A 24,317-nucleotide genomic window follows, 5' to 3' on the forward strand; every position below is an offset into this window, starting at 1 on the left:
TGAGTTGCCAACTTTTTCACACTCTCTGCTCTTCCTTAAACACGCGCACGCACGCACACACACACACAAACATCTGGCATGCCTAAATTAAAGAGGTGACACTTTTCCAATGACAGATACAGAACTGTCTGGAAAGCTTCCCTCACTAAATTTCTGTGTCAGTAAAGGCTGTTAGTAAAGGCACAGGGACAGGGACAGAGAGAAAAAGTTGGCCAGCCTATGAGGATTGCCCTTAATGCTTTCCAGTCGCCCTGCGCTACTGAGATACTGACAGGTTTAAAAAGAAAGAAAGAAAGAAAGAAAGAAAGAAAGGGAAAAAGGGGTTTCTCCTATTAAGTGGTGTACAAGTGTTTACGTCTTTTGATATGGTATAAAACTGGGTTGCATTTGCTACTGATGTGATGCTTCCAAGCCCAAAATTAGAACAATATTACGTAAATGGCATTTTGTTGAAATCCATGTTAGGCCAAACATTTTGTGTTGAGAGTTTTGAAGCATTTGGAGTGTGTGAAGAGGGAGGGAAAGTTAAGACTTTTGCAATACATAAATACTTGAGAAACAGTCTCTTGGCTCCCATGTGGTCTCTTCCTGGCCCTTTACATCTGCCCATAAAAAGGTAAAGGACCCCTGACAGTTAGGTCCAGTCGCGAATGACTCTGGGGATGCAGCACTCATCTCACTTTACTGGCCGAGAGAGCAGGCGTTTGTCCACAGGCAGTTTTTCCGGGTCATGTGGCCAGCATGACTAAGCCGCTTCTGGCGAAACCAGAACAGTGCACAGAAACGCCGTTTACCTTCCCGCCAGAGCGGTACCTATTTATCTACTTGCACTGGCATACTTTCGAACTGCTAGGTTGGCAGGAGCAGGGAGTGAGCAACAGGGTGTTGTGGGGATTCAAACTGCTGACCTTCCAATAGGCAAGCCCTAGGCTCAGTGGTTTAGACCACAGCACCACCCACATCCTATATCTGCCCATAGCCAATGCCAATTAACTGACCTCCTGGCAAGCTAACCTTGGCTGCTTGTCTTTGGCCAATGTGAGAACAGGTTGCTAGACTAGATGTGCCCTTGGCCCGCTCCAGCAGGGCTCCTTTTATGTTCTCATGCTAAGACAGACCATTGGATCGGTCCTTCTAGTTTAGGATTGCCTCTGAAGACCAGTTGCAAAGAATCACAAGTGGGGAGCGCTGCTCTCGCAGTCAGGTCCTCCCTGCTTGCCTTCAAGTCCCCCCCCCCCAAAATTTATATACCTCTTGCGTTGCAAAAGAAAAACTTCCAAGCGGTTATAAATGACTGGAAAGCACGCCCCGCCGAAGCCCAGTTGGCACTTCACTTCTGAGCAAGACCACGCTTAGGATCACATCTGCGCGCGCCTTGCCACCTCAACCACGCCCCCTGCGCAGTCAAAGCAGCTCTGCTGCAAACCTTTTTGCGTTGCATCTATAAAGGCTTACTTCCGACTCGAGAGGAGGAGCGGGCACGCTTTTTGAGAGAAGCGTGTGAGTGCGCTTCAATGCAACTGCTGCTAGGAGCGCCTGCGCGCAGCTTCTCCTGGGCGGGCTTATTAATCGTGATTCTCTCTCCCCCCCCATCCGTTTCTCTCCCTTTCCCCTTCTCCTCGCTTTTTGCCATTAGCTTTGCCTTCCTCCCGGCTTGCCTTGTTGCAAGGAGCTGCAGCCACCGCCGCCGCTTTTGACCACCACCGGCGCGCGCGCCTTCTCCCTGCGGCGCCAAACGCGGCTCCGTTCCTGGATTCGAGCGGCTCCTGCTTTTACCACGCGCCTGCCCGGGCCTTGCGGACGCGCTGGTTGCTTTTGCAAACTGCTGTTGCGCGCGCGCGCCGCTTGGGCCTCTTCCCCCTCCCTCTCCTTTTTTCCCTCGGGTGTGTGTGTGTGTGTTGCGGGGGGGGGGGGGATGTTGTTGTTGTTGCCGCTGTTGTGGTAGCGCAGTCCGCCTCCACCTCCTCCGTTGCTTTGAGACCCCGAGGGCGCCTCTCCGATCCTACCTCCCTCCCTCTCTCTTCTGGGCTGTGTGTGTGCACGCTCCCGCGTGCGCGAGCAGATTTCCCTAGCTATGGTCCCTGTGCCATAATAACCGAGCAAGGAAAAAAAAAAAAAGCCCGCACAGCAACCGGGATCCTTGCTTGAGAGCCGGCTGCATCGTTTTGCAGCCTGCACGGCGCCTTCTTGGAGGAGGGTGTGTTTTTGCGCAAAGCCAACAAGACCCTTCAATCAAAAGATTTTTTTTAAAAAAATCTTCATGTGAATCCAGCGGCAGGAGAAGCATAGCAAGGGAAGACCCATCTGGCGCTCCTCCTTTTTTCGCTCCGCAGCGGCGGCGGCGGCAGCAGCAGCGGGAGGAGACGCTGTGCAAAGGCCAACCTCTGCAACGGGGAGGCGGATTCCTGCGGAGAAAGCGAGCGCAGGGCTGGACAACACGCTCGCCCACCGCCCCCTCCTTCCTCTGCCAAGCCCAGGAAAAGGAGCTCCAGGAGAGGAGAGCGAGCGTCGGGTGGTTTTCTCGTTTTGTTTGTTTGCTTGCTTTGCTGCAAAGCTTTGACCTTCAGCGACTGGATCCTTCTCCCTCCGCCTCCTCTTCAGCCCCAACGGATCCCCAGCAAGACAGCACCAAAATCATCGCCTGGCGTTTTTACAACTCTCTCCTTTTTTTGCAAATTGCAGCTTTTGCTTTGGGTCGGCTGGCGAGGAAGAGATTGGGAATGGAATGAAATAATATATACATATTTCCAGAGGCGCCCGGAAGGCTTTTTGTGTTCTGTTCCCCCCCCCCCAAAAAAACCCCCCACAGACAAAAAGAAAAGGCCGCTTGGATTTTTGTTTGTTTGTTTTGCTTGGATTTCCTTCTTTTCCTCCCTCGTTGCAATGGCCAAACAGCAGCTCCCGGGGATGGAGTGCTGAGGAAGAAACAACCTCGGCCGCCTTTCGCTGCCTGCATTTTCTGCCTGCTGGGACCTCTCTATTCTTTCCCCCTTTTTTGGGGAAGGCGCCTGGAGGGGTGGGGGGGAGGGAGAGGGAAGAGGTGGAGTGGGGGAAGCCACTCTGCCTCCTTCCATTCATTTTGATTCCGCATTTTGTCTCTCTCCAAGTCAAAAGCTAAAAAAAAAAGGAAAAAGGGGGTGGTGGTGATTTTGGGAGATCCCTTTAAGGGAGCCTCAGATTTCTTGCAAAAGGGGAAGGGGGGAAAAAAAGGCTGTTTGTTTGGGAAGCTTGATTTCCGCTCTCTTAAATTCGGGTGTTTTTAAAAAAAGGAAAAAAATTGTGCGTGGGGAGGGGGGACGCTGGAACTATTTTCTCTCCTCGTTTCTATCCTTCGATCTGCGGATCTCTCCATTTGTTTATCGGAAAGCCCAGGCACGCACGCAGCTCCCAGCCTCTTCTGTGTTTTTATTTAGAGAAAGGGAGGGAGGGAAAAAGAGAGAGAGAGAGAGAAGGGGAGCAAAAGAAAAGATGGAGGTCGAAGATGCGGACTGTTTGCTCCAAAGTGGTATATGTTTGCTACTTCTGGGTGACTGCAGGCAACGCTGAGCGCCGCGACCTTTCTCCAGCCTCTCGGAGTACTTTGGAGGAGGAGGAAGAAGTTGTCTCAGGAGGGGGGAAAAGCGGGGGAAGTCTGTTACCTTATTTTGCAGGCACCAAAACAGGCTTTTTCCCCCTGCCTCCCCTTCCCCCGTCTTGGTTTCTCATTCAGAGGGGGACAGAACAATTTCCTTCCTAAGGAGGGAGGAGAAGAGAGAAAACAACAACACCCCTTTGCTCCAAAACATCTCGTATTTTTTTCACCTTTCCAATTTCTTATTTTCCCCTCCTCCCCTGAGTTTTTGAAGGAAGGGGAGGCTTGGATTCCCCCTCCCCATTATTCTTTTTTCTGGGGAGGGAAGGAGAACTGAGGACTTAAAACTGTTGGGATTTTATGTGTGTATATATATATATATATATATATATATCTCAAGAAAAGGCCGTTTTGCTCCAAAATAATAATAACAAAAAAGAGGAATGAAGTCAGGCGCCGGAGGAGGGTCTCTGACCTTATTTGGGGGACTTCTGATTATCTTGACTGCATTTTGCCTGTGGCCAGCAAATGGAAAAAGTGAGTATTGTTATTTTGGGGAGCGTGGGGGATTCCCTTCAATTTAATGGGTGTTGGGGGTTTAATTAGGGTGGGTGTAGACCTGTGCCTCGCATTGCGGTGGCAACGAGAGAGAAAGTGGGTGATTTAAAATGCTCGGGTGTGTTGTTGAAATTGGCCCTGAAAACGGCTGCTTAAAACAACAACAACCCCTCCTCTTCCCTCCATTTGTTGGTGTCATTTCTAGTTTATTAAATGCAGAATAGATATTATTCCCATTTTTAGAAAATAAGCAAGCATTCCCCCCCTTTTGTTAGGATGTATATTCCAGGACTATATAACCCTCATATTGTGTGTGAGTGTTTATGTGTATGTGTACATACACACACACGTGTGTATATCTGCTGCGCATCAAAGCAAACCTATTAAAATCTCCGAAGAGAGACTGGTGAAGTCCTCTTAATACGCTGCCAGCGCTAACCATTTTAGGCTGAGAATAATGCTTTCGAAATAATGCACTCACCATTCGAATGATATTTGTGGGGAAAATATCATTTCGATTGATGGTTGTATTCCTGGTGAGTGATGCTGTGAGTCTCCGGCCCCCGGACCGAAAAAGGGGGAAAGATGAATGGTTGCGAGCGCAGTGCTGCGTAAAAAAACAACGCAGTTGTAAAGATGCTTTTCTCTTTCGACCCGGGGGCGAAGGGTTTGATGTGGGGAATGTTGTGGGTCCGGCAGCAGTCTGAGCAATCGAGAAGATCGGGAGAGAAAGAGAGATGCTGGCGGTGTTTTCCTCTCCCGGTTCCCCGCCTGCTTCTTGTTTTCTTTTGTGTCTAAACGCGCCCCGAGTTCCTGCGTTGCGAAAACGTGGTTCCTTGTGCGCGCGCCTTTCTGCTGGTGCGCATCGCTCTGCAAATGGTTAAAGTCTCCAGTGTGTGGACAAAGATGTCTGGATTGTGTGCGTGCGTGTTTCTCGCCCGCCAGCCAGCCAGCCAGCCGCCCCCCCCTTTCCGCATCTTTTCGAGATCAGCGTCTGTCTTGGTTGCTTGGGAGAATTTTTTTTTTTTTAAAGTCCCGATTAAGGCTTAATTTCGGATTCCCCCCCAACCCTCTGCCTGCCCGCCCGCTTGGGTTCTAAGAGGAATTGGGAGTGGGGTGGGGGGAGAGAGTTGGGTTGTAAATATGCATATATAAATAAGTCCAACTTGCAATTAATTACAGTATAACTCTGGAACTATCACGGATAATGGTCTGTTTGAATAGCTAATGGGCGGAGATGCTTCCTTTCCTTTTACCCCCCCCCCCATGTGGTTTATTCAGTTTGCTCCTTTCAGAGGAGCTGGAGAGTGTGTATGTGTGCAGTTGGGGGGGGGACTATTTCTTCAATGCAACCATTTTAACTCTGCATCCCTCTGTCTCCTACTGCCTGGGTGCAGAGAAATGCGTTGGTTGAGAGTGGGGAAAGATGCATTTCATGCGTTGTAAGCGTTGCCACTACAATGTGTGAATCTGTAAAAACAAACGAGGGAAAAATGTGCTCCCAAATCAAAGCTGGCGGCTGGATTTGTTGTTTACCCTGCAGTTATTTTGGTGATAAAATGTTCTTGAATAAAAGGAATGCACCTCCTTTGTCTTAAGAGTGATCCATTATTAATACACTTCTTTAAAAAGTGTTGAAAGGGTCTGGTTGGACATAAAAGAGCTTTGGACCTGCTGTGGTAAGGTTACTAGATACAGAGGTCATGTTGCTCTTTGTTTTGTTTTGTTTCTTTACTATGTGGTGAAAATTCTGGCTATAAATTGATTTTTGCAATTGTTGCTTGACCTTTCCCGCCACACACAAAAGGAGCAGAGGGGAACCCCAGAAAGCCTTGTTTTTTCTGAATTTAAACTGGCCACAAATTTGCTTTGGGGATAGAATGCGGGAAGAGCAATTATCAAATTTTAAATGGCTGCATAGGTTTGCATGCATGTTTGGCAATAGAATTGGAAGTAGACAGTTGAACAAGTGCGATTTAATGTCTTGAATGAATTTCAAGCCAGGGGTAATTTTTAAGATGTTGGTGTAAAAGTTTTGTTATATACTTTACCTGTGTTAACTTTCCCATCCTTAAGGAAACATCTGAACAGCATTCTTAGTAGCCAGCACAAATAAAATACGATTGCACATTCTTTTTAGATTCATTGGGATTCCTTCTAAAATGGTTTCTTTTGAGCTGTTGGACTAAAAGGCCTTTTTTCAGGGTGTGTGTTCCAGATAGTAAACATAACATAGCTGCTTCTGTCTGGGGGGAATTCATCTTCGTAGTTCAGTTAAAAGCACCCTCATTGTGTGGTGCTCCTGTGTTTGTGTGTGTGTGTTTTTTAATGCTCATGTTAAGAGAAATGGTCCTGAGCAGATAATTTCATGGTGTAACCCCTCCTCATAGTAGAGGAAGGAACATTTTGTCTTAATTTTTATGTGATTTTTTTTTATTAAAAAAAATAGAATGTGTCATAGTCCTACAAGCTCTTCCATTTTCGGTCATAAGAAGCCATGCATTCCTAAATAGGAATACACAAGCGTTGAGACCAAGATTGGGGGTGGGGAAGGCAGGGTGTGTGCATGTGGAAGCTTCAATTAATTCACTTAATTTTAAAGTTGCTAAAATGTGATTGGTGAAGAAAATAGTAAACACAGTTGATTAAGAAAGCAAGTGATCTGTTATTGACGCTTATGGTTCTTGCTGAGATGTCTTTGTACAGCACTGAAATGTTTTGCATGCAGAGAGGTGTATGTGTGTGTTGGTACAAATTGTGTGTTAAGCTTTTCCAAGCAGGTGGGCGGCCCCTTATGCATGAGGCGGGTTTTGCATGGACACTTAACTTGAATTCTTACCTGGCCTTTAGGTTGTTTCCGGAGGTAGAGAGTGTGTGCATTGAGCTTCTTCCATTCAGTCCTTAAGGCGTTGACAAATATAGGCTGCTTTGACATCAAAACAACCTCCCTCTGTACCTTATTGATTTGTGTGGCGGGGTGGGGAAATCACCCCAGTGCTGGTCCCCATTTGCTGCACTAAAACTGTGTTATTTAGTAGAGCACATTTCAGCTCTGTTCACTTAGATCTCTATCTCCGAATAGGTAGCAAAAACCCCTCATAGCTGTAATTATTTTTGTGAGTGTGTGTGTATAGTATCAACATCAATATCTCTTAATGTGCTTGCTGATAAAGCGAATATAGTTAGCTTGAGAGAGCGTAAAAGGTAATTCCCAGTGTAATTTAGATACTTGAGTGCAAAATGGCCTCGCCACTAAGGGGATTGGTGTACTGACTTAAGAACCTAGGTGGCAGAGGGACTGGATATTTCATTGCAAACCACCAGTGAGAGGTTATATGTCAAGGGTCCATGGCGACGAGTGTGTTCCTAAATATTGTGTATTGGTTGTGCCTCCTTCAATTCTTACAGCTTGCTTGCTTGCCAGCTCCGTTTAAGCCAGTATGTTCTTTGGCTAACTGAATTGTGGATGCTGCAAACTGTTTTGGTACCTGAGCAAAGGATTGCATAATTGGATGCAGTTATGACTGTGCAGTTCTCTTGACAGGTGGTGTGTTTGGGGGTATTCACAGTGGAATTGGGGTTGAAGGTGAGTAGTTATTTGATAGCAGGTGCAAACGATGACAGAAGGAAATGAATGCAGTTGAAGCCTTGGCCCTGTCCTGTGCGGAACAAAAATAAGGGTAAAAATTCGGCTCTGGAGGTTATACCACTGAAATCAAACACTTAATGTGGGTTATAAATGAGAGGATACAATATTAGTATATTACCTGGTATCAGCTGTAGATGACCTTGGGCCTAAGCAGATAAACTCAAATTTTCTAAATTGTCGAAGATTTATAGGAAAAATTCATTTTTGATGCAAATATTATTTTAAGTGCTTATCGCTGCCAGTTGTGCTAAAAGGGAAAATAAACATAAAGATGCTTAATGTGTTCACTTGGAGGCAATTTTTAATTGGCACAGGTGATTATTCCTCTTCTTCTTCCTTGTATATGTAGGCTTAAGTCTTAACTCTTTCACTTACCTGTGTTGTGGCTCAGGCATCTTAAAACAAACTGGCATTCTAAATTTGACGAACAGTTCAGCTTTCTGTACTGTACTAATTCAGAACCCACCCACCCCCATTTTGTGAACTAGCTTTAAAATTGATTTTAAATGGCTAACTTGAATGAAGCCATAATTATCCTCTGTTCAGAAGAAGTCCTTCTGTTCCGGCAACTTTGCCATATTTAGATTTTGTGATGAAGACACTGTGTTCTGGTTATAATGTTTTGAACAGAGACTTTCCTTTCCTTGTAAACCAGTACTCCATTAAAGCCAAGCTCCTTTGCTCAGGATGTACACAATGGATCCTAGGTTTCGTTGGTGGTGATTTACAGTACAGTCCTAACTGTGCCTACTCAGAAATAAGTCCCGTTGAATTCAATGGGGCTGACTCTCCAGTAAGTGGGATTAGGATTGCAACTTTGGTTATTTGGAGTAACCACCTCACAACCTGCTTCTAACCACATAGAGGTGTATCATCTTGAATCTGGTTGATTTTTAAGTATGTATTTAGGATTAAAGTAGTGATTGTGAGAAGCCTGTTAACTGATTCCTTTGCTATTACTAGGATATTATTTTAAGTATTTAAATATGCTTTGATGATGTTAATAGTTAGAAAAATGATGATGGGTGTTCTGCTACTCTGAAATTTGGAAATGTGAAAATCTAGAAATAACTTAATTTGCTTAGGTTGGGTTGGGGTGAGAATTTTTCTCTACCTGCAGTTAATCCTGCTTGTGTATTGATGGGTCCTAAGAGAAGCTAAGCAAAATTACTGTAAAATTCACACATTGCCAAAGCCCTTGTAGTAGATCTGGTAAGCAGGGAACGGAAAATATTACCGGTAGTTTTCTTTCGCTTCCTCCCATCTGTTCCTTCTAAAGAATGGATTTCATCATCAAGATCTTAGATACTCCAAGCTTGAAAGCCCATCCCTGTTTCACCATATTAAGACACTTCCTTAAAAGAACTGTAGTATTGCAGCCTTTTCAAAACATTCTTGTGGTTATGGTTTTTGAGGTATTCTTTCTTAGAAAAAAAGATCTCTACTTAAACTTAACTGGGAAGTGCTTTGTCGACTTAGACTTCCTCCCTGCTTACTATGTTGTTGCAAGCTATCTCTCTTGAGTGGGTTTTCCAGACAGATTCTGTAGGTGCCATTTAAAAAGCTTTAAAATTATCTCCTGATTTTTGGCTCACTCCCTTAGAAAATGTGTTTTGTATTGAACCCCAAATAGTGTATTTCATTAAAAAAAAAGGAACTTGCACAAACCTTGATTGACATAGGATTTCCCACCTATACGGAAAAGTGAATCTGCAGAGTGTATGGAACTCAAACTCTGCAAGCTCTTTAAATACTTGGAAGTTGCCTTGCTTCAAAAGTTTCTGAACACCTTCACACCCTATAAAATCGTAAAACTCCCTAACATGTTGGGAGATGCTGCGGTTTTCGTACGCCTGAGTAATAAGGGAACTTTCCTAGCTGTTAGCCTGTCCCTTTTGCTCTTAGAAACTAATTATAAAAGGCAGATTGCAGCAAGCTTGTTATCTGGGCTCTTGTGCAACTTTGTTTAGTCTTCTTTCCATTTGTGGAGTGTGTGTTGAATTTTTGGCTGTGTATGTGCTGTTTTGAACCTGTGTGTGTGTTCTGTTGAGACAAAAAAGGCCGCTGAGAGGCTCTTTCCTGCAAGTTATGCATAGGATCTGGGAGCCCTGGCCTGCCATCCTGTGCGCACTTACCTGGGAGTAAGTTCCCTTGGACTCAGTGGGGCTTAACTGCTGAGCGATGTTCATAGGATTGCATTGTCAACATCATAAAGACTACAGCAAGTTTAGCATGCTCTGTGAGTTTTTGTACAGGAAGGTGCTGCTTTCTTACTTTACAAAATGAACTTTCACAGATCTTATCAGAAATCTTAAACTGAATCCATTTTCCGTACGATGGACACAGATAAAGATAACACTTCTCTGTTTACAAAATCTAGGGAAAGCTGCTTTGCTAGTATGAATGATGTATGCTAAACATGGAGGATAACTTGATAAGAAATGCTAAAACACATTAAAGCTCTTTAGAAGAGGTATACTGTTTACCTCCATAGCTCTTCCATAGTGCATGTGGAGTGCTTTGCACATATAATTTTGATGAGCACCCCTGTAAGGTAGGCTTGCGTTTACTGTATTGCATAATTTATTGCAAAGGGAGCTTAAACTGAGAGATGATGAATTGCCTAAGGCCATATTGGTTGAGGTAAGGCTTCAACCCAGTTTCCAGGTGGTGTCACAGTTAACTCACTAGAATGGTTGGAAAATACGTCAATTTCTTGGCGTTTCCCAGGATTCAATCAGCGTTATATGGGCTGTTCTCGCTTAAAATTTCACAAGAACAAAATGTATGTTGGATTAGCTGATTATGTGTAAGAATACATTTGGTTCCTTTTAAAAAAGGAAATGAAGTGGTTCTCGTTTTCTAACAGGTGTAAACCAAAGTATTGCACTTCGTTGCAAATTCGGCACAATATGCTAAATCCAGTGTTGGGAAACTTTCCCAGCTTTAGGGCCTCGTTCAATTCTAGGCAACCTTTTGAGGGTATGCAGGGTCAGAAGCAAAAACGGGCAGAGCAACAAATGCTAATTCTTGCATTGGAGGGGGTTGGACTAGATGACCCTTGGGTCCCTTCCAGCTCTACAATCCTATGATTCTATTACTTCCCTTTCTGTGCATCTATCAAGACAAGCACGAAGCATTATCAGAGTTGAAAGACACATTATAGGCAGGCAAAAACACTCAAGAAATTTGTAAAGCAGGGCTGGTGAGGGGTGTGACTGAGGGGTAAGGGGGGTGGCTGAGGAGGGGGGGTGGCCTTGGGAGAGTCCCCACAGCCAGAAATAGAGTGCTGAAGGCCGCTGGGAATGAAGTTCCTTAGCCCTGTATGAAATGGTGCATTTTCCCAAGCTGAGATAATAACCAAAAGTCACTGTTTTAAATTCAGAAGTGCAGGCATCTCTTCATGATAGTCACAACCTTCTAAGATTATGCATACTTCTCAGATTATATAATAGTATTATAATTATGGAACAGTAATAATTAGGAATGCATTGTGATGATCAATGCAGATCTTCATGTGTTGCCTTTCAGCTTGATATACTGTTTTTTGTGAGCTTAACATGGGGAAATGGATTTAGAGTGCTCCAGTATCCTATCTTGAAGCGACCTAAGTTGTTTTCCGTGAAGTTGCATTGTACGTAAGAGAACTTGCACGCCATTCTGTTGAAACTGAAGTGCCATATGTTTGAAGTGTTCCTAAACACTTTGGAGCTTTTGGAGCATACAGCGACTAAAAAGCTCCGCTTCCATGCTGGCTGGCTCGCTCTGGAACTTTGCAGATGAGGGACCCAGCTGCAGAAATAGTTATGTGACCCTAGACAGCTACACCACTATATACAATAGTTCAGATTCAGTGTTGGAAATTAACCAGGCGTGTTTTGCGACTGACGTGGGTCTAATTACGACCATGTGGATGCCAGGTTGGTGACTGCAGAAAGCAAAATGTCACTTAGGGAAGGATCTGAAATATTTTCCTTGAAGCCTGAATTTGTTTTATTCTGGATTGTTTTATTTGATGTTTCAATGTGTTGTAAACCACTTTGAGATTTGTTCTTTAACATATAAAGCGGTATAGAAATGAAATCCACCGCCACCACCACCATTTAAAAATGGCGCTTAGACATTCTATTGTGGTGACCTTAACCTAGGTTTAAGGTGTCATTTGGCGATTACAGTGGTGCCTCAGGTTAAGTACTTAATTCGTTCCGGAGGTCCGTTCTTAACCTGAAACTGTTCTTAACCTGAAGCACCACTTTAGCTAATGGGGCCTCCTGCTGCTGCCACACTGCCGGAGCACGATTTCTGTTCTCATCCTTAAGCAAAGTTCTTAACCTGAAGCACTATTTCTGGGTTAGCGGAGTGTGTAACCTGAAGCGTATGTAACCTGAAGCGTATGCAACCTGAGGTACCACTGTAGCTTATATATCTGAGTTTCTAACACTGTTTAGATCTATCCTTTTATTTTTAATAACCTGGAGCACTGAGTTACTGCAGACCTGTGCAACTTATGTTTGACCAGCCATTTACAATGTTCCATTGGGTTGCAGTTAGCCTTCTTTTTTTGATGACTAGCCACTTTCAGGTCACGTAATGGATGGGTTGCAGTTGGCTCGCAAGTTGTGCAGGCATGGAATACAGTACCTCAGGCTTGGGGACATAAGAACCTGCCTGAAAGAGTCAGGGCAGTTGGCCCATATACCTCAGTGTCCTGTACACTGACTGGCAAATGTTCTGCAGGTTTTGCGGCTAGAGTTGTGGTTCCCTGCTCCTCACCTGCCGGTCCTACCTGGAGATGCTGGGGATTGAACCTGTGGCCCTTCTGCATGCAAAGCAGATGCTCTGGCACTTGGGCATCTGCCACTGATTGCTATCCTGGCTTGTTCACAGCTCCTGCCACTCTGCCATTGGCTTAGGTTTGAAGATGTGGGGATACAATGACGGTGTGAAGTTGCCGTTCTAGGAGTCTGGCCAGCCAGATTGTTGTCTTTCGAGCCCATTTTCCAGGAACCAACAGCAAAATAACACAATAGCTAACAGCTATGTGTTTTTTTTTCTAGTAATAAAAGAAAACTTGCTCAGGGCCTCACTTTCCTTACAAGTACAAGCTAGCGCAGTGGTTTCCAGTTGGTGGTCCACAGACCCCAAGAGATCTGTGTGACATACCCGTCAGCTGTCTGGGACAACATGTTTAGGGGTCCATGCTCTCGCACAGGTTACGTAAGCCGTGGGAGCGCAGCCAGGAAGACGCATGTCCCAGTTTGGCGCTGGGGCATTTTGGAGCATGTGATGGCACCATTCACATAACAAAAACTACTACCAAGATAACAACAGTTTCAAAAGTAGATGATTCATGGCTTGGCTTTTGAAAAAACGGGGTCTTCATTACTTAGTTAATTGGGAACCACTGGTGCAGGGCAGGGGTGTCCCGACAGGTCGATTGTTTTCCTAGCGATCTTTTGGCGAGCGACCTTTCCTCTTTACTAAATTTTGACATTTTCCTCCCTAAAACCTGAACCCCCTAAATGGGATATTATTCACTAAAAAAAGCTCAACAACTTTGACCTGCCCCCCCCCAAAGGGGCAGATCACTGCCATATTTTTTTTCTGCGAGTAGATCGTAGTGTCTTGGGAGTCAGACGCCCTGGTCTCAGGCATTAAAAAAAATTTTTTTAAAGGTTTGTGGCAACATTGACCACTTGCAATGGTCTTAATTGGTAGCTGGTTTTTTTATTATTATTATTTAAAAAAGCCCCTTTGCATTCACTTTCTGTGGAAGGCAATGTTCACTGGATGCTTTAACCTTAGCATACTTGGGAGAAAACTTCACCAATTTGGATGTGACTTCCAAGTGCACACCTTTTAAAGATTTAAGGAGGTGACTATTTTCCTGGTGGGGTGAGAGTTAATGCTAGTAATAGTCGTTCTCAGCCACATGGCTCCCATTTCCGTGCGCAGATGAGTCTAGCTGAACCTGGTGACTTCATCTCCTATGTGATGCCAGCAAATAGCATTAAACTGTGTGATGCCAACAAATAAGCATTGAAAAAATTGGAGGCAGGGGGTGGTGGTGGTGGAATGGGAAGCGGTCAGGGAGAATGTTTATCATGTGTAAACCTATTGATGCTACAGCACACCGTAAGTGATAGCCCTGTTTACTTCGAAGTATGAACCAATATTGTGGTCCAGCTGGCTATGACTTTACATCTGCTGTGTTTTGAATTTTGCTCTTTTGTGTGTATGGGGGGGGGGGAGGAACATTATTATTTTGGAAGGGGAATCGAGTGAAGAGCAACGCTTTGAAGCGGCAGGCAGCAAGGGTGGCTCAGAACCAGCGGCACGCAGCACACGGCAAACAAACCATTGACCTTCTTGGCTTTTTGCTATCAGCACAATCCAAAATTCAAAGGGGCTGCTATCTTGTTTTCTAAGTTTCCCAGATAATAAAGAAACTCCTGGGGGGCGAGGGGAAACTCGTGGCCATTGATATTGCCCTGTGACCTCTGCTCCAGTTACTTGAGAAACCTGGAGAGCAACTACTCTCACCTCAACTACCTGAGCTGTTTGGAATGGGGAAACCATGGATTCCTGGTACGCAGGAAGCTTCCCTGTTTGTCCATCTAGCTCAGTCTTGTCAACCCCTGACTGGCAGTGCTTCTCTTTGATTTTGGGTTGGGTTCTCTCAGCCCTACCTCAAGTTGCCAAGGATTGAACCTGGGCCCTTCTGTATGCAAAGCAGATGCTGAACCCCTGATGCTGAACCCCTTTGCCAACATGGGAATGGGAGCTTCTCTACATGTAAAGTGACGTCTAGCGCTGGGGCCTGGCCCTGATTGTATTTAGGGCCCAACATTCATAGTGGGGTTTGACCTCTTAACCGAGGCCAAGATGGGAGTGTGGGCTGTCCTCTGCAGAGGGTGGTCACAGGGGAGGCCCACACACAGCCCTTACGTGATTGGGAGCAAGCTGTGTGATTGTGGCAGTTTTCCGTCCCTCCATAAACAATGCTCAAAATTCCTCAAGCAACCAGCACTGGTCCAATTTCAACTGCATGGAGATTTCTGGGTGCCCCATTGGCAAATGACACCTTCATCAAGCCAGATGACTTGTGTGCAGCAAAAGATGCGCATCTTGGAACCATGGACCCCTTGCTGTGTACATCTTAGTCCTCCATCATTACATCACAGAAAGTGAGTGCAGGGCTGAGTACAGATAGATTTGTGCTGCAGCCTTTTCACCAGCCACCCAAAGGGAACTCACATACCACAGTTTAAAAAACCTCTGCCTTAGTCTATAGGCTATAGAATTGTAGAGTTGGGAGGGATCCCAAGGGTCATCTAGTCCCAACCCCCACCTCTACTTTAGACCTTGCAAAATTTGACACAAATATATTGTGGCTGGGAGAACATTTTTGGAAGCCCATGATTTGCGAGCCAATGAACTTAACCAGAGCGACTTTTTTCTGTTCCCGTTTTTTAAGGAAGCTAAATTTTCATAAAGTCAGAAGGTGAACAGTAACCGTTGGAGCGTAGCATGATATTGCAACTGGGGGCACACATTGAATTGGTACTCTCTTGGAAGGGAGAAAATAGCATGCTGGGAAATTGATTAACCGAGGAAATAAATTTATGCTACCTGTTACTAGGACTGGGTGGGTGGGGAGGGGAGAGGGGAATAAAATGGGCAGCTGTTGAATGAGAGGTAGCATGAGAAGCTTAGCCAGTGATCCTGCACAGGGTTGAATAAGACATCTGCTTTCACAGTATTTCTGGACGCCTCAATAACTAGGCAAATGAGACTTCTGGGCTTGCTTAGAAAGGAACCGGAAGGTTAAAACTGTGGTCTTGCAAATAAAAGGTTGCCACCATTGGTTGAATAGAAATGGGTTGGGAGGGTGAGGAAGAGGTGTGTCTCGCCTCTCCACTAGCAGAAGTGCTGTGTTTATGCATCTTTCTTCAGTCGAACTAACTTCTTCTTTTACAAGTGCCGCAAATAGTGCAGCGTAGTGGTTGGAGCCCAGCCTTAGTACTGGGGAGACCAGGTGCAAATCTTCATAGCACCATCATGATGCTTACTGCACAGCTTTGGTCCTGTCACATGATCTCTACCTCAGGGTTGTGAGGATAAAATGGATAGGAAGATAAGCCCACATAATTCCACTCAGGTCTCCTCCTTAGAGGAGAGGTGGGCTATCAGTGTATTAAATAAATACGTCTCGCTTTTATTTTTTTAAAGTGTAAAATGGCTCCTAAGCTTAGAGAAGGGTCTCCCACAGTTGGAGATTTCATACTGGAGTGGCTGTATCTGAGTTGAGGGAAAGGTTTGGGCCTGTTTGTTTATGGCATTTATATCCCACCTTTCTTCCACAGAGCTCAGTAGGTCTGGGCGATGCCAGCTTTTCAGTATCGCGCAAAACACTGTGATACAGGAATACATTGCAATGTTGACAGGCGGAGGGAGGAACAAGCTGTATCGGCCGTGGTCCCGTGAGGCGCCAGGGCAAAACTGCCTCAGCTGCCTCCAGCGCCTGCCATGCAGAAGGTGAAACTGCCACCGCCAGTGCCTGGCTCAGGGAGGAAGGAGGCAGGAGAGAGCAATAAGGCACAGGCAAGCCCCGGGCATGATATACTGCTGGGTAAAGGCGTCTTTGCTCTCTGGCCCTCAAAGCGGTCCTGGGGAATATATCAATACATCGCCCAGGCCTAAAGCTTGAGGTGGCATTCACGGCTCTCCCTGTTGCCCCCACAATAGTCCTGCGAGGCAGATTAGGTTTAGAGCCAATGACTGGCCCAGTGTCGCCTAGTGAGCTTCATGGCTGAGTGGGGATTTGAATTCTGATCTCCCGTATCTTAGTCTACCACTCCCATTCATTACACCACACAGGCTCTCTGGCTGTTAGAACAAAGCTTGTGTAGGTTGGCTCTGCATTTGTTTTTCGTACCTTTTCGTCACCCCTTTCCTGCTTCCACTGGGTACTTGTTCCCAGTTCTTTTGTTTTCTTTCAAATGCCCAGCGATGTGTAATGCTCCAGTCCTCCCAACCCTGCCAACTGTGCCATGAGTGTTGCAAGATTCAACAGGTGGGAGGAGAATCTGGGATCGGCAAAGGCGGTGACATTTGCTCGGCTCAGTTATCACACAAGGGCCTCTGCAGGGTGGTGGTGGGGAGGGAATAAGTCAACATAGGAAGCTATCTAGTCAGACCCTTGGGTTCATCTAGTTCAGTATTGTCTACACAGACTGGCAGCAGCTCTCTGGAGTTTCAAGTAGGGTTCTCTCCCAGTCCTATCTGGAGATGGTGGGGATTGAACCTGGGACCTTCTGCTTGCAAGGCAGATGCTCTACCACTGAGCTACAACCCTTGCCAACTTAATGTGTTGTGCTTGCTCCAGAGCTTCTGTGCCTAGGCTGAAGTGGATGCAGTGGTGGCCAGAAGTGTCACCAACACCCTTCCAAGGCTGAAAAAATATTCCACCTGGCTGACGCCTCCAGTTTTGTTATGCAGCTAAGCAGAATAGCTTATTTATTGCAATTATATTTATCCAAGGAGTACATAGTTCACCCCCTCCTCAGTTGATCCCTGCAACAACCCTGTGAGGTGGGTTAAGAGGCAGTGACTGGCCCAAGGTCCCCCAGTGAGATTCATGACTGAGTGGGTATTTGAACCCTGGTATTTGAACCACTACACCACACTGGCTTCCTAGAGTACATCTGCTATGGGGCAGCTATATGAATTAAGTAGGTAAGTAAATATGGGGAAGCAAAATGTCACTTGAAGGATCTGAAATATATTCCTTGAAGCTTGAGTTTGTTTTCTTCTGGGTTGTTTTATTTGATGTCTTAACGTGTTGTAGACCGCTTTGAGGTTTTTTTCTTTAAAATATAAAGCGGTATGGAAATGAATACAACAACTCCTCCCACTGAGGGGGAAAAATGGTGCCAGAAATAGTCCTTCAGGTTAAGAACTTTGCTTCAGGATGAGAACAGAAATTGTGCTCCGGCAGCCTGGCAGCAGTGGGAGGCCCCATTAGCTAAAGTGGTGCTTCAGGTTAAGAACAGTTTCAGGTTAAGAACGGACCTCCAGAACGAATTAAGTACTTTACCCGAGGTACCACTGTAGTTCCCTGGCAAGAGATTGATTGTTAAACCACTCTGGGAATTGTAGCCCTGTGAGGGGCTCTTAGCACTCTTAATGCACAGAAGTTCCCAGAATTCTTTGGGGGAAACCATGACTATTTTCTAAAGGGCTTTAAATGTAGTGGTGTGATTGTGGCCAGGGTGGTAGAAGAGACTAGTTTCTCTTGCAAGTGCTCCTGTTTAGTGATGGTGAGCTGTTTGAGCTCTCCCTACTGGTTGCTGGCCCACTCACAAGCACCTTGATTGTGTGAACTGCTTGTTGAAGGCTAGATGGCATTCATAATTTCCCATTTGAATGTGTTCTTCAGCGTACCAAGTCATAAGAGGTTCCAGCAGGGCAAGCCTTATCTGGATTTGTTGTCTTTTAGAGGTGAGATTGCTGGAGACTTGCATGTTTGGTGGTTACTTATTATAGATAAATACACAAGTTTATTTATTTCAATTTGTATGCCACTTTCCCATTATAAATATGCCCGAACAGAAATGCGAATTGGTACATCATTACAGTCTTCTGTTGCACCACGGTTACCCTAAAACTGAGCCATGATTCTCCACATAAATTTCCCAAACTGTTATTGCTTTGGGTGCTCCTGCATCACTCCATTTTCTGTTTATGATATTTTGGGTTCTGGCAAGTTTGGCACCTACAGTGCACACCTAGAATGAGGCTTGCCCTTCCCTTACAAAGGAGCAAATTTTTAAGACAAAGTTTGCTGAGGTCTCTGTTTGTACCATGACCCCCACTCTACCACTCCAGCAACAATGGAATTCCAATAAGGAGTGGAATATTTTTAACTTTGTATGCAACAGTGGAAAGTCGATCTAGTTGATTGAAAGTTCCTGCTTAGGAAACTCTTGTAACATACACAAATGGCTCCTTGAGGATGGATATGTGTGTGTGTGTGTGTGTGTGTCCTTTTACTATGTTTTTATATATGCTGGAAGCCGCCCAGAGTGGCTGGGGCAACCCAGTCAGATGGGTGGGGTATAAATAAAATTTTGCTGTTGTTGTTGTTGTTAGGCCATACAGCTATTTTGCCTGAGAGAAATCCTTGTGGTGTAAGGGTTAAGTTTGAGGCTCCACCCCATGGCTTGCTTATGTTTGCAATGGGGGAAATGCGACATGCTTTGAATTTTTGGAATTCCTAACCCTAATAGTTCACTGGATGAAGGACTGGTTTATTCATAAGAGGTGGGGGGCCTCCCTCCCTTTTTGCATTCACCAGACCTCTCTCCACCCCCTTACTTCCTGATGATCTGCTCCCAAGATTTATTGGGGAGGGTCTAAGACTGATTGTTTGTTTCTCTCTTTCATATTGAAAGGCAGCCTTTGAAGCGGCAAAAGCTGTGCTTCCTGTTGCTGTGGCTTGAGGTTACAAAGGGAACAGATCATGGAAGTCTAGTCACTTGCTTGGGCCTTTTTCAGAGGAGATTTTAAAGAGAATCCTTAAAACATACACACAAACAAACAAACAAACAAACAGGACTCCAGGAAACTTCCTTGCATCAAGGCCACATGCGCACCATACTATAGCACTATACTATACTATAATATACTATAAAGCACTATAATACCACATTAAACAGTCAATTTCTGCCAAAGAATCCTGAGAAGTATAGTATGTTAAGTTGCTGAGAGTTGTTTGGCGGCCCCCTGTTTCTCTTGCAGAGCTACAATTCCCAGAGTTCCCTGGGAAGAGGGGCAACACCCTGGGAACTATAGCTTGTCCGTTCTCCTACCTACAGTGTGTATGTAGTTTAGGCTATCAGTGGCTACTAGTAATGTTTCTGAATGTTGTTTGCTGGAAACCTGAGGTGGAGAGAGTGTTCTTGAGATCCGAGTCTGCTTGCAAGCTTCCCCACAGCTGCTTGGTTTGCAGCTGTGAGAACAGGATACTGGAATAAGTGGGTTATTGGCTTGATTCAGCAGGGCTCTTGCATGCTCAGTTTCAGGGGAGAAAAGGCTGGTTAAGAGATACCAGTTTGGTCGCTCTTTTCCCCACTCTGCCGCAGTCTTTCCCTAGATGTTGTTGGACTACAGTTCCCATCATCCATAGCCAGCAGTGCTAGTGGGAATGGGTCCATTTTCTGGGCTCCAGTGGGAGTCAGTGGGGGCGGGGATATGCTTAAATACGGAGAAACTTCACAGGCACATGTTTGAATTGGGAACATAGGTAGTTGTATTTACAGGGAAGTTTTGAGTGTACTTGCAAGGTCATGATAGGGCATAGCAGAGACACCTGTTGCAGAGTGTTTGCCATCATATTTATGCTTGAAAGTTTTAAGCTATTGGTTGTGGAGGTTGAACTGCCCTTGGATTTGCCCCCCCACATATTCAGGATATATGTACCCTCGTGCAGCTTCTTTGTCAGAACCTTGACATGACATCTGCTGAGTCAATCTGGGCAAGGAGAATGTGTTGATCAGAGCTAAAAAAAAGAGAAAAGAAAATTTTCTTTGAGAGTAAAGTAACTCATTATCTTCTCTGGGTGGCATAGCATCCATCTGCTGATATAAAAATGAGTATAAAGTAAAGCTTGTGTTCCTTTAGAGGTTAAGCATAGTTATATAAATTCTCTGGATTGCGTACTAGTTAGAAGGAAGTGGCAGAGTGTTTGCTAAAAATGGTGAATGAAGAACATTGTAGTCCTCAGTTTTGTCCTTTGGAAGATTCACCACGATAAGCGCAAGCACACACACACACACACATACACACACACACACACTTACTTCCTCTGTGTGTAAAATGTGGTCCAAAGAAAACAGAACACAGCCAAAAAGAAACTGTAGTCCTCTTTGAACTGGGATCAAGTTTGTCTTTCTAATAGATTAATTTCAGGGCAAAATGAACAAAAATAAGAAATAACGTGTTGTGCAGTCGTTAGTTGAATTTTCTGAAAGGAAGGCAAGATGGGACGAAAGGGCAAAGGCAGGTGTAAAAAAGAAAAGCAAAAATGCTAGATACTGCTTCTTGAAAAACATTCAAATCTTATTAAATCATGTGAATTTGGTCTTGAAACCTCAAAACTCTGGATGCATTGTAAACTTAAATGGTCCTTCAGGGGAATGAATAGCGAAGTCTTATTAAGTGGCTATTAAAAAAAGGTGCCCTAGGTATATTCTCACTTTGTCTTCCAGTGCTATCACTCTTGTCTTCAGACAAAAAAACAGACCCCAAGGGGAGCTTTGGATGTCGGGAGTGTCTTGGGTTGTCTGTGGCCTCCCTGACACAACATCAAACCACCGTTTTTAGCATTTCATGCTCAAACCTTAGGCATGTCTGCTTCCCCCGCCTCTTTCTTCCTCCTATTTTCAGCCAACTGCAGTCACTTGCCTGCTCAAAACTTGAACCATGGTTTAACTATGATTTAGGGAAGCAAACCAACTTCAAGTTGTGGCTTTTATGGTCCTGCCTCATTTCCCTAACCAACAAATACAATCAACCGTGTATTTAAGTGCTTGCTTGGGATCCGTCCTTCTTCCACCAACCTGCTTGCTCACCTGCGTGCGATCTGTCTAAGCAGGCTGTGCCTGGCATAGAAACCAAATGGCTTGCTGCTTCTGTGCCCAGAATTGGAGCTGTGTGCTGCAAGAGGGATAGATCTCTCATTCCTTCCTCTCCCAGCCCCCAGCAGGATAGTAACTTTAGTGGGCTTAATTGCAATGTTGAGGACAAAGCTCTGGTCCCTCTCCCCCACCCCCAATAAAAACATTCTATATAGCATCATTACAATATCAGCAGTTTGATTTTCAACTCCTTCCCTAATGATCCCTAGCATGGAATTTGCCTTTTTCATGGAAGCTGCATGCTAGGTCAACAGCTTCATTGAGCTATCCACTATGACCCCTGGTCACTCACTCCTGGTCAGTCATTGCCCCGTCAAACTCCATGAGATTATCTCTGAAAGTAAGGTGGCTTTCACAAATAAACTTTCTTATTTTGAATTGCATTTTCCATTATATTCATTCACTTGGGGAAAGTACTTTTGGAGCTCTTCACGATCCTTTTTTTTTTTTTTTTTTTTTTTTTTTTGCTTTGAGCCTGAAACTATTTAGTAACATCAGCAGACACGGCCACCTTACTGCTCACCCCTAACTCCAGATTCTTTATGAGGAATTTAAAAAGCTTTGGTCCAGTACAGATCCGCGGCGGCGTGGGATTCCCTCCCTTGGGAGAACTGCCCATTTATTCCTGCTTTCTGCTTCCTGCTGCTTCGCCAGGCCTTCACTTATTTCATGAATAAGCTTACTCATGAGATTTTGGTGAGGTTCTTTGTTGAAAGTTTTTAGGAAGTCCAAGTACACTGTGGCTACTGGATCTCCTCTTGTTGACATTCTCAAAGAACTTTAATAGCTTAATGAGACTGTACTTACAGGACTCATAATAGGTTAGTGTGGCAGAGGGGAAGAATGGTCTCTGATGCTTTGTATTGGAACCCATGATATTCTGTCAGGGTATGTATCCACGCCATATATTTAAAGCAATATCATACCACTCATGGTTTCCCCCAAAGAATTTGGGGGGTGGTAGTTTAAGAGTGCTGAGTTACTCAGAGACCACTTTTCCTCTCCTAGAGCTACAAATTTCAGAGCAGTTTAATGCTCCGTCCCTCTTCACATGGAGAATTGTAGTTTTGTGTGGGGAACAGGGGCCTCCTAACTACTCTCAGCACCATGAACAAACCACAACTCCCAGAATCCTTGGGGGAAACCGTGGCTGTTTAAGGTAGTATGATAGCCACTCAAATGTATGGTGTAAATGTGGCCTGAGCATTTCTAAACTGCAGAACTGTTTTATTTAATTTTGTTTATAACCTTAAGCGTTTCTTTAAAGATGAGTCCATGTATTGTTTTTTAATCCTGTTCTTTCTGTTCTTCTCCCCACCCCCGTTCGTTTGCCTTCCAGTTTGTGGGCCAAACATCGACATTCGTAACAATGTGGAGCAGTTCAAGCAGCTGGACGACTGTACGGTGATTGAAGGGTACCTCCGGATTTTGTTGATCAGCCAAGCCGAGGACTTCAGTCACTACCGCTTCCCGAAACTCACAATGATCACAGACTATCTGCTGCTGTTCCGTGTGGCGGGCTTGGAGACCCTCAAAGACCTCTTCCCCAACCTCACAGTCATCCGCGGCAAGAACCTTTTCTACAACTACGCATTGGTCATCTTTGAGATGACTGACCTCAAGGAAATTGGACTGTACAACCTGAGGAACATCACCCGGGGGGCCATCCGGATCGAAAAGAATTCTGACCTGTGTTACCTCTCTACCTTGGACTGGTCTCTGATCTTGGATGCTGTTTCCAACAACTACATCGTGGGGAATAAACCGCCAAAGGAGTGCGGGGACTTGTGTCCGGGGACAGCCGAGGAGAAGCCGCTTTGTGAGAAGACATCCATTAACAACGAATACAGCTATCGCTGCTGGACTTCCGGCCACTGCCAGAAAAGTAAGCATGGGTGGTTAACTTCTGCCCCCTTCTAAAAAGCATTTCATTAAGGAATAACACTCTTCTCAACCTCTTATAACGCATACACCTGACATGTTATTGTTGACAGGAGCTGTCTGTGAAAAGGCACTGGTTTTAAAACCAGTGTGGATTTGGGCAGAATTGACCTTGAAACGGCAGATTATTCTGTTTGCCCACTTCTTGAACCAAATTCTAGAATAAGACAGAGAAGGATCAGGTGTTATATATTTATTGCATGGGTGGGGACACCTATGGCTGTTCAGATATTTGTGGACTACAGCTTCCATCAGCCCCAGCTAGCATGGCTAGTGGCCATGGATGATGGAAGCCATAGTCCCTGATCTTTTTATACCCGTCTTTGCTTTCATGATGGAATTTGAGGTCATGGAGATATTCAGAGTTGTATCCAGTGGTGTAATTTAGCTGATGGTAAGGGAGCATCAGTGGAAGGGGGAGGGAAACAATTTTCAATCATTTGCCCTCTCTAAATCTGCTCAAGAAAGTTGTGGGAAACTCGAAAGCATATTTAGGGGCAAGGTATTTCTTGCGGGGGTGCAAGGAGGTGGGGGGGGGGATAGTTGAAAATGGTTTCCCTCCAAATTGCACTGATGGACACCTCAGTGTCTTCTGAGCAATGCCATTGGATAAAACCCAGACTCCCCAAGTGTTCTCTTCTTCCAGGCGCTGACCAGATTAGCTACAGCAGTTGTCGTTCTCTGGTGTCCCTTGAACCATAGCCTGGTACCACTTTGGGCAGCTGGTGGGGAGGATAGTATGTCAGGACACTTCACAAGAAGAAAAGCATGCCCCACTGGGAGGATAGGAGGACCCTATATGGATAAAGACTAGCTTTGTATGTGCGGATAATATTTTCTTCGCGTTGAGAAAAACACAAACATGCAAATCCCACCACCACACATTGACAGCCTTGGA

At 45.0% G+C, this 24,317-nt stretch overlaps 1 protein-coding gene across 1 annotated transcript in view; it reads left to right on the plus strand.

The window, feature by feature from the left end:
* Positions 1–1,755: 1,755 nt before the first annotated feature.
* The window catches only part of IGF1R (insulin like growth factor 1 receptor), a 186,307-nt gene continuing 163,745 nt past the window's right edge, over positions 1,756–24,317 (plus strand). Inside the window, exons 1-2 of the mRNA XM_079954192.1 lie at positions 1,756–4,108; positions 22,818–23,363. Of these exons, the coding sequence (XP_079810318.1) occupies positions 4,015–4,108; positions 22,818–23,363 (640 nt within the window). The 5' untranslated portion in view covers positions 1,756–4,014. The remainder of the gene's footprint in view (positions 4,109–22,817; positions 23,364–24,317) is intronic.

Source organism: Podarcis cretensis, assembly GCF_951804945.1.
Source record: "Podarcis cretensis genome assembly, chromosome: 14".
Taxonomy (NCBI): Eukaryota; Metazoa; Chordata; class Lepidosauria; order Squamata; family Lacertidae; genus Podarcis; species Podarcis cretensis.